At 40.8% G+C, this 11,206-nt stretch overlaps 1 protein-coding gene across 4 annotated transcripts in view; it reads left to right on the top strand.

Moving 5' to 3' along the window:
• The window catches only part of LOC143124025 (uncharacterized), a 116,736-nt gene extending 105,530 nt beyond the window's left edge, over positions 1-11,206 (top strand). For 2 of the 4 annotated variants that reach the window (XM_076285284.1, XM_076285275.1), the window contains 6 exons: positions 1,616-1,864; positions 2,426-2,554; positions 2,643-2,837; positions 4,245-4,349; positions 8,054-8,122; positions 10,216-11,206. In XM_076285284.1, the coding sequence (XP_076141399.1) occupies positions 1,616-1,864; positions 2,426-2,554; positions 2,643-2,837; positions 4,245-4,349; positions 8,054-8,122; positions 10,216-10,686 (1,218 nt within the window). In that variant the 3' untranslated portion in view covers positions 10,687-11,206. Of the gene's footprint in view, positions 1-1,600; positions 1,865-2,425; positions 2,555-2,642; positions 2,838-4,244; positions 4,350-8,053; positions 8,123-10,215 lie in introns of all 4 variants that reach the window. The other 2 variants (XM_076285302.1, XM_076285294.1) reach the window with 2 other exon arrangements.

The raw sequence follows: 11,206 nt of genomic DNA, 5'->3' as shown, positions 1-11,206 counted from the left end.
AAAGGTGCGTTGGATTAAGTTCCAGGACAAGGGGACATCAAAGCAGAAAGTTGACTTACCCAGCTCGGTGCGAGCATTGGGAACTGTCAATAAGAAATAACTGCTGGAGCGGGTCTGATAAGCACTTGAGTGGCAATTTAATAATAAGGAGATGTAGGACGGGAGTTAACCTATGATGGCTTTATAAATAAACTGAATCCAGTGTTTAAAGCGTCTCTCAGTAAGCGAGGGCCAGCCAATTGTGGCTTACAACGTGCAGTGGTGGGTGTTGTAAGAAGCACTTGTGGCAAACCTGATACGGACTCAATAATCCTTTTCCGACAGGATAGGGGAAGGGAAGATTTGTGCCGATAGATAAACCCAATCTTTTGTCTCAGCTGCTTTGCAAGGCAGTCAATGTGAAAAGAGAAGTTTCTCGTCTATCCAGATGCCCAGGTATTTGTACACAGGAACCTGTTCGATGTTACTACCACTTAAGGTTTTCAGGTGGAGAACGCTGGGGTCTATGCCTTTTCCTCTGGAAAAAAGCATGAATTTAGTTTTGTTGGGATTCAAGACTAGTTTGAGGCTAAAAAGAGACTCTTGCAAGGCATTAAAAGCCAGTTGCAGGCTATCAATTGCTAAATTGATAGTATCTGCTGTACAATACAGGATTGTATCATCGGCATAAAGATGGACATTACAGTTGTTAAGAGAAGAGGCTATGTCATTAATGAAAATAGTAAATAGGACAGGCCCTAAAACAGAACCTTGAGGAACACCTTTTGTAAGAGGCAAGAAGTCAGACTTAGCACACACAGGTACAGTATGCAGTGGCTCTTCAAAACGACGTAAAGATTATGTGCAATAATAATAAGCTTTATTTGTATAGTTGTGCAATAAACGGACACTTCGAATAGCCCAGGCTACTTTGGGCTGTCTTTAGACTTTGAATAAGCAAACGACAATTCCAACTGCAAGGTCCTACTGTAAATTGAAATGAGCAATAATGGTCCCGAATTAAAGAACGTCTCAGAATGCCACACATGCAAAGCATAACCAGCGACAAGCAACGAGTGGCAGACAGAGTGTGATGTCACTTATAGGCCACCAGAGACTGTTTTTGAGTCACACCGTTGCAAATTTCAGATGATGATGAAGCATCATTCCACAAAATGGTTTGTTTTCTCTATCATCAAGTTATTCAATAGGCTAAGCATATAGCCTTGACTCAAAACAGCTGTTAGGATTATGCCATTTTGATTTGTAAAAAATGTCACATGCAGCCATGCTTAAATTCTGCTCACTTCACATTTATTATATTATTTTATTATCTGTATTCATTATTGAAAGGTTACCTGGAATTGTGTTTTTCCCCTATCATCCTATTTTTAAAGCAGGCCTACCTGCAGGCATGTAATTGTGCTGCAGGAATAGCATGTTTGAACGGGCACTGCACTAGTACCTGTAAATTGTAATTATGTCAAATTTACCAAAAAATGATAAGACTACCTTTGCACCTTTGGGTTCTCTGTATCCTTCCTTTCTCTCTGGTCTCTCTTGCTCTGTCATGTTCTCCCTGTTTTGTCATGAACTCTCTTCCTCTCTGTCTGTCTCTATGTATCTTCCATGCAAGGTGCCACAGAAGTTTACCGCCTTCTCTCGCGGTGGCAAGAATGAGGATACGGAACTATTTTGGAGTGTGCACTGCATCCTCGACGAGCTCACACCCCAGACCTTTGAGCCACTCATGAGACAAGTATCGAGGATGCCAATCAACTCAGAGGTCCGTCTCAAAGGCCTGATTGATCTGGTGTATGAAAGGGCTCTGTCTGTGCCCAAGCTCAGTGCCAACTATGCCCAAATGTGCCGCTGCTTTGCAGGGGTGAGTCTGTGTGCCTGTGTGTGTGTGTGTGGTTGTGCACATGCGTGTGTGTGTGAATGACGTGACATGCACATTGTCAGGTGATGCAACCAGGTAAAGTACTAATTTAAACCAAACAGACATGTAGATTAAAGTAAACAAATGGTTGAAAAATTATTATTCTATTAAACAATATACTTTTTAATTTGTATAGTTTATTCACATTTTAATAAAGTATTACATAAAGTAAACCATAAAGTATTCATAAGTTACTTTTAATACCAAGGTCAACAAATTAATAATGTTAAGCACTGTACACTCTTGGGTATACTTACAAAAAAAAAACACTTAGAAAAAAAGAAACTTGGTTGTGCCATATTTTTGGGGTGGTGAAATTGCAATTACGGTCTAAAAAGGCTAAATATGTATTAAAACACCTGTAAATCTTGCTCAGCCATTATGATTTGTTTAAACACAGTCTTCCAACTTCAGAAAAAAACATGTCCATTTTTAAATTATATTTAAAAAAACACATTTTTAAAAGCTTTATTTGTCAATGACCTCTCTACCAAAACACTTCAGGTTAAAGTGCCTAAGGATGATAACTGGCGAGAGACTCTGAATTTCCGGAAACTTCTGTTGAACCGCTGTCAGAAGGAGTTTGAGGATGATGAGACAGAGAAGCAGAATGAGATGGGCAATGATTATGAGGTATGTGGTATTTTTTGCCTCAGTACCATTTGTTTACCTCATTTCCCACCTTCCGACTTCACCTCTTCTCTTGTGTTATTGTGAACAGGAAGAGGCAAGGGCCACGGCCCTACGCAGGTCATTAGGCAACGTCAAGTTCATTGGCGAGCTTTTCAAGATTAAAATGCTGACTGAACCAATCATTCATGACTGCATCATCAAGCTATTCAATAGCTCTCAAGAGGAGTGCTTATGTGTTTTGCTCTTAACTGTTGGCAAGGAAATAGACTTTGAGGAAGCCAAGGTCAGTCTGTGCATGTGTGCATGTGTCTGCGTGTGTATGCATGTGCGTGTGTGTATGTGTGTGTGCGTGTGCGTGTGTGTGTGTGTCCACCTATCTGTGTTATGTGGGCACAATGTATCATCCTTTCAGGGTTCCTTTATAAAAGAGATAAGACGGTAGCCCTGCATCAGTTCTCAAAAGTTGCTCATTGCGCTGCAAACAGTACGCATGTTAAAGCCTACATTGACAGAACACCTCCAGAGAACCAGTGAATGGGCCCTAAGAACTCTGCAACCTATCAGCACTTCCCTGATTGGTTGATGCAAATGAGTTCAAGAAAAATTACAGATAGATAAACTAACAAAATCACACCAAAAACAGCCTAACCTCAATAATAAAAGCTTGAAAGTTAATAGGCACATCTGCGGGTGCAGGGGATTTTTTTATATGATGGGGAAAATAAGTTATAATATCACAGTCAGTTGTAATCAACAATATCAGTTATAATGTACACATTTAGGCAGCAAGGTCAATTTTATGATCCACTGATAGTTAGACAAAGCAAATGAAAATGAAAATGTCTGTACATGTCGATAAGTGTGCGAGCCCTCGCTCGGTCTGAAGCTCTTTTTCTTTTCTTTGCATCTTCTGTCGAGGGTTTTCGCTGCTTCTTCGCTGGCTCTGCCATTATACACACGTTTGCAACAATCGATAGCGCTTCGTTAGTCTGCCTCTGTGCTGGGGATGCAGGATGTAAACTCATCCTGCTTCTCACGATGTCTGAGACTTTGTGAGACTGAAGGTCGGCGGGTCGGATCACAAACTTGCAAGCGGGATATTCTTCCTACAGGCAGTAAGGGCGGGAGAGAGAGTCTTCATTCGCCCTGTAATGAGTCATTTAACCATATACCGACTTACGAAGATGATTAATTAACACAAAAATGTTGCCTGGTGTCCCTTTAAATCTACCCTGTTGTAGGAGTAGAAATAAACCAGGACTTGTCAGTCACATTTAAAGGGGCAGCTGTGGCCTACTGGTTAGCGCTTCGGACTTGTAACCAGAGGGTTGCCGGTTCGAACCCCGACCAGTAGGTACGGCTGAAGTGCCCTTGAGCAAGGCACCTAACCCCTCACTGCTCCCCGAGCACCACTGTTGTTGCAGGCAGCTCACTGCGCTGGGATTAGTGTGTGCTTCACCTCACTGAGTTTGTTTCACTAATTCACGGATAGGGATAAATGCAGAGACCAAATTTCCCTCACGGGATCAAAAGAGTATATATAGTTATACTTATACTTATACATTGACAATGCAAATGAACTCTACCCTATTGTAGTAGTAGAAATAAACCAGGCATTTGTAACATTTGTATCTATAAATGCATATTTTCCACCACAGCCCTAATAGCGGTTTGTGTCTTTTCCCTGCAGCCTCGTATGGAACAGTATTTCGACCAGATGAAGAAGATCATACAAGAGAAGAAAACCTCTGTTAATACTCAGTGCATGCTGCAAGGTGTAGTGGACCTGAGAGAGGTAGAAATACACACACACTTAACTTCATGAACAGTTAAGCCACAAATGATATGCTAAATGATAAATACATAAAATTAATAAATAACTAGATGTACCGCAGAGCGGTACAAAATATGACCGTCGCCCAGTCCAGCACATTTTTTCCACAAAAAGAAATCACGCTGAAAGGCCTATATGATTCTAACTGTCTCACTAAATTGCATTATCCACACTCAATTCTCACTGGTATCTGCTAGACACCAAGTACCAAAACATGATTAGTTCATAGATTTCACATGTAAAATTCATTTTATACAACCCCACCTCCATCTTGCCTGTTCATAATTCTGAGAAATTCTTGATTGTTTGTGTTATGTTTATGTTATGTGTGTGTGTGTGTGTGTGTGTGTGTGTGTGTGTGTGTGTGTGTGTGTGTGTGTGTGTGTGTGTGTGTGTGTGCTTGTGTGTGTGCTTGTGTGTGTGCTTGTGTGTGTGCCTGCGTATGTGCCTGTGGATGCAAGCGTACATATGTCTACTGTGTGAGTATGTGTCATACGTATGATTACTGTGACTGTATGTGTGTGTGTGTGTGTATCTGTTTGTGCACATGTGTGCACATGAAATGGGTTAACATGACCCCTGGAGGCAAACATACGGAAAAAAATGGTCATCCTAGGCCCAACAGTTCTCAAGATATTCACAGAGAACTGTGTCTGCCCTACCCTCCTTTCGGGGGGTCCAGTCCAGCGGGGGGGGCTACAGATCAAAACAAAAAATGACGGTTCCATGCTATCCATGTGGGGGTACATGCCCACCAAGTTTTGTGTACCCCGGTCTTTCAGTGTCCCGAGAATCATTGACGGAAATTTGGACATGCGAAAAAGAAAAGAAAAAAAAAGAAAAAAAAAAATTCTGACTAAACCTATATGACCGCCGCTTCGCTGCACGGTGGTCATAATTAGGTATATATTAAATAGGGCTGAAACGATTCATCGAGTTACTTGATTAACTTTATTACAAAAATTGCTCAAGGCAAAAACCTCGCCTCGAAGCCTCGTTAAATTCCTATGACGCGCAGGGATCTGATTGTTCTACACGGACCCTTGTTTAGGAAGCACACCACTAGCGCATGATACACTCTGAATTTATTCTTATCTTATCTTATTGGGATCATTACATACCGGTACTCAAAAAGGAAGAGAACAAGCATCTGAACCGAAAACATCCACTCCATGCTGTTTCACCAAGCGTCACTGAAACAATCAATAAAGGATCAATAAAGTATCTATCAATCTATCTGTATATGTAGCCTGTACATTGATGTTCGCTGATTATAATCGCATACTGTATTTGTAGCGATATCGTGATACGGTTTGACTAGATGTTTATTCTAACTTTTATTTGATGTTTTTAAGTAGTAAACTTATTCACGTTCAATTGCAAGAGAGTATGCCTAAAAAAAGAACCCCATACACACATACATGCACTCTCATCTTGTCTCGCTCACTCTCCCTCACGCATCGCACGCGTGCACACACACACACACACACACACACACACACACACACACACAGGTTGCTAGGTTACCATAGCAAATAGGCTCACCCCAGAAATTATTATTATGACCGCCGCGCAGCGAAGCGGAGGTCATATAGGTTTAGTCAGATTTTTTTTTTTTTTTTTTTTTTTCGCATGTCCAAATTTCTGTCAAGGATTCCCGGGACACTGAAAGACCGGGGTACATGAAACTTGGTGGGCATGTAACCCCATATGGATAGCATGGAACCATCGTTTTTCGTTTTGATCTGTAGCCCCCCCGCTGGACTGGACCCCCCGAAAGGAGGGTAGGGCAGACACAGTTTTCTGTGAATATCTCGAGAACCGTAGGGTTTAGGAGGACCATTTTTTTTTTGTATGTTGATCTCAAGGGGGAATGTCAACCCATTCCATAACCACTCATTTCATGTATAGCGCCACCTAGTTAAACACAAACAAGTAAAAATGAGGTGTTGTAATCGCAGGTATCTGTGACCTAACATAGTCAAAACTGCACGAAATTGGAAGTGTAGGATCATTATGACACCCTCTGAATGCACGCCAAGTTTCGTGGAATTCCGTTCATGGGGGGCCACACAATAAATTAATTTATGTTACTATACACCAACTGGCCTGTAGGTGGCCGGAGACAGTTTTCTGTGAATATCTAGAGAACCGTAGGGCCTAGGAGAACCACCTTTTTTTGTATGTTGGTCTGAAGGGGCCATGTCAACCCACCCCATTATCACTTATTTCATGTTCACGCCACCTAGTTAAAAATGAAAAAGCAAAAAATTAGGTGTTTTCATCACAATATCTCTGGCTGACATGGTCAAAACTGCACGAAATTGAAAGTGTAAGATCATTATGACACCCTCTGAATGTATGCCAAGTTTCGTGAACTTGCGTTCATGGGGGGCCTTACAATAAAATAATTTATGTGTACATTTAGTGACCGTACACCAACAGAGTTTTCTGTGAATATCTTGAGAACCGTAGTGGGCCTAGGATGACCAATTTTTTCCATATGTTTGCCTCCAGGGGTCATGTTAACCCATTCCATATGCACACATGTGCATAAACAGATACACACGCACACACATACATTCACAGTAATCATACGTATGACACATACTCACACAGTAGACATATGTATGCATGCATGCACATGCACAAACACAGGCACATACGCAGGCACACACACAAGCACACACACACACACACACACACACACACACACACACAAACATAAACATGTACACGCACACATGCACACAATTCAAGAATTTCTCAGAATTATGAACAGGCAAGATGGGGGTGGCGTTGTATAAAATGAATTTTACATGTGAAATCTATGAACTAATCATGTTTTGGTACTTGTTGTCTAGCAGATACCAGTGAGAATTGAGTGTGGATAATGCAATTTAGTGAGACAGTTAGAATCATATATGCCTTTCAGCGTTATTTATTTTTGTGGAAACAATGTGCTGGACTGGGCGGCGGTCATATTTTGTACCGCTCTGCGGTACATCTAGTTTTTTAGTAGCCTAATGGTAAAATAATTTGTTAGTAGCCTAATGGTAGGCTATTTTTTAGTAGCCTAATGGTAAAAATATTTATTAGTAGCCTAATAGTAAATGCTGCAGGTGTAGAAATCTACATAAAACAGATATTTACATTGATGTCAGGGCTAGATTACAGCATGAAACTTGTTGTGCATATTAATACATTAAATTGCTTTCCCTCTTCGTCTCCCTCTCAGGACTTCACAACATAGTATAGACAGCTTTGTTCGCCCAGCTCAGTCATGCACAAGAGGCTGCAATTTTACAGAGATCATTTTGAACATTGTTTAATTGTTGGCACTGGCACTTATAAACACTATATGGTTAAATTGCAATAAATGGGCTTAGTTTTGGAGCCAAATCTTGAAGTTAGAATAAATACCTCTGTACCAATTGCTTGATCATTTTGCAGCCACATCATTTTCGTTATGCATTATTTGTTTTGGTTGTTTAAAAATGCAAAAAAAAAATGTATATATATCCGATTAATCGATCGATTAAGTAATAAGATAAATAATAAAATTACAGTAATATGAAACTATGTTTCTGTGTGTGTGTGTGTGTGTGTGTGTGTACATGGTTGCATATCACATATCTCCTATTTCTCTTGTTTCTTCTCTTCAGAGGCATTGGGTTCCAAAGCATACCGATCTCAGCCTGGACAACATTATTGATCAGATCTGTCAGGAGAAGGTAGAAAAGCTTCCATCTTGTACTGGGGTTTTAGGCATTACGTAAAATGGGGTGAGAAGGGGGCTAAACACTCATGCTACTTAAAGGGATATTCCACCATTTGGGGAATTACACTCATTTTCCACCTCCCCTTGAGTTAAACAATTTATTTTTACCTTTCTCCAGTTCATCCAGCCGTTCTCTGAGTCTGGTGATACCACTTCCTACAGTCGGCCTACAGCGAATTTTCAAACCTTTACCAAAACACATTTTTATTCAAACATCAAGTCTGCCTCAAAATACAACAGAGAAATCATGAACTCAAAATGTCATTGTGGGAAAAAAAAACCAAAAACAATGACTGCGTAACAGTGCAAATCAGACCTTTCAGAATAAGGATAATAGCCAAACGCTAATAACAAGCCTTGCCAAAATGATGGGTCATTAAGTAAGAATACAAAATAATTGTTAGATTAAGTAGATTGTGTTAAAACGACATGGACATTAGGCCGAACTTCCGACGTATTTTTTTTTTTTTGCACACACGCTGGCTCTGCCTGCTGCGCTGCCTGCACATTCAATGTCCTCGGCTTCGCGAAATCAGTGCATATTCGCGCCTAATTAGGACGTCAAAAAGAAACAAAGTAGCCGGGCTGCATCCAGACACTTAGCTGCCGTCGGGGGCTGCATGCAGTCGACTCAACCTCTCTATGGACAGATTTTAATGTTTATCAGAAAATAACTACTCAGTATTCTGATTGAGTATAATTTTCGGGACAATTAGGGCAGGATTCGGGATTCGGGACAACTGCTTGGATATCGGGACTGTCCCGAATTTTTCGGGACGTCTGGTCACCCTAGCGCAGCAGCACAATGATATCATGCATCACCTGAAAATAGTCCCCGTAGGCTAACTTCCAGCAACAAGGTTGAGCTGCAGCAGACGAATTGGTTAGTGACTGGATTATTACGCCTGAGTGAGAGTATAGTTCCATGTTCCCTGCATAAGATCTGCAAATATTTTCTCCAAAACTGCGGTTTTCATACTCAGAAATCTGCAGTTTGACACTTGAAGTAGGCTAATGCAGTTTTTTTTTTTGTAAGGGTCTGGTTGTGCTATTAGCCTACTGGCTGACTGTTCTTCACCTGTGTGTCTGTAGTAGGCTACTTGCCAAAGACATGGGCTATGAACTGGCTCCCCTGATTCTCTTATTATTTCAATATTTTTTTCAAACGTAGACTATTTTAAACAATCATTTTAATACTTCATATAGGCCTAATTTACAATGTGCATCTATTGTCCATGCAGCACAGCGAATCAAAGTTAATACTGTACATTAGGCTAGCCCTACTTTCCATTTTGCATAAGTTCAGTTGTAGGCTATAAAGCTTGACTGAAACATTGTAAAACAATTAGTTCTTTTAAAAATGTATGGGAAGAGTGAAATCAACTATTAGTTTCGACGGGTCCTTGCATGTTTCTGCTGAAAAACTGCTAGTTTCATCCCGAGCCGCACGTTATGAACGCATTTAAGATAGATAGATAGATAGATAGATAGATAGATACTTTATTGATCCCCAGGGGAAATTCAAGGAAACTTGAAGATGCTGCCATTTAAAAAAACAAAAAAGTAGCCAGTCGCCCGTATTCAAACAAACGGAATATGCGATTATATTTGCGAAGTACTGTGACTGGGAAAGGCTGGCAAGAAAACCGCAGACAGATCAGGGGATTCACTTCCCTGTTAGGTAGGCCTATGCTAGACCAGCAACACGCGCTGGAGAGACGCATATTGACATCAAACCATGGAACGAACGCAAGTTTACCCGACTGCTGTTCCCACTGTCATTCTCGTGGCGTTTCTTCCGTTTTTCATGCCCTGAATGGTAATTCGGTGTCATGTTCATCTTCTTAATTTATGAGGCACTGTCGCTATAACTGTATAGGGCCTACTAACTTGTCTGTCACTAGCTTGACTCAAGAGGAGACGGGGGAGGGGGCCTCATTAACTTGCGGGGCCCTACGCATCTATAGGGAGAACCGGCCCTGCATGTATGCATGTTTCAAGCTTGAGACAGATGTAACAAAGGTTTGTGTGCTTGTGTTTCAACAGAAAAAAAGTGCAACTGACAGTCCACAATCCATGCCTGATATGGAACTACCGGCCGACAGAGAAGAACGACATGAGAACACAGAAGAACTACATACAATCACAGAGGAACTACCCACAAACACAGAGGCCGACGCAGAAGAAGAAGAACTACAAGAGAACACAGAGGCACTACCCAAGAACACAGAGGCACTACCCAAGAACACAGAGGCACTACCCAAGAACATAGAGGCACTACAAGAGAACCCAGAGGAACTACAAGAAAATACAGACCAACTACACAAGAACACAGAGAGACTTCCCAAGAACGGAGAGGGACTTCCGAAGATTAGAGAGGACAACACACAGAAACTGCCCAAGAATACAGAGGAACTACCTAAGAATGCAGAGGACGACAAAGAGGAACTACCCAAGAATACAGAGGAGGGTGACACAGACAAACTACCCAAAAATACATGGGCTGGTAATGGTTAATATGACTCCTTTCCCATCTGACCATAGAGCCTCTGCTAGACCGGAAAAAATAAACCATTAGATTTACACTTACAATGTGTACATCGATTGCTCATAAATGAAATGTCTGAAATGAATGCAGCATTTAGTTTACAAAATTGATTCATGCTGTGATTATGCAATTTGAGCAACTAATTCCAATTAATTCAATTTACATGAAATATATGTACATTGCTGTGTTATACATGTTGAGGCATGTACTGATTGTAGTCATTCAATTAATTAATATGTGCATCAATGTTAATGGAAGATGATTTTGAGGTCAACGACTTTTAGATTAAACATTTTGAATAAGTTGTGCTGCAGTATTCAGGAGGATTCATTGTGTTTAGAAACGTGTGATATGGAACCAATGGTATCAGCTACTGCATAGACCTGCTCTGCATCTCACACAGACTGCCAGAAGGTGGAGCACTAGCTTCATTTAGAAAACATGCTTTATGCATTTACATTGTTATTACAGTAAGCATCCATGAATTAA

This window comes from Alosa pseudoharengus, unplaced genomic scaffold (genome assembly GCF_046254945.1).
Source record: "Alosa pseudoharengus isolate Yale_2024_CS ecotype anadromous, Long Island Sound unplaced genomic scaffold, YU_APseudo_1.1 YU_APseudo_1.1_scf_1, whole genome shotgun sequence".
NCBI classification, from domain to species: Eukaryota; Metazoa; Chordata; class Actinopteri; order Clupeiformes; family Clupeidae; genus Alosa; species Alosa pseudoharengus.
This window is presented reverse-complemented; position numbering and strand designations above follow the sequence as displayed.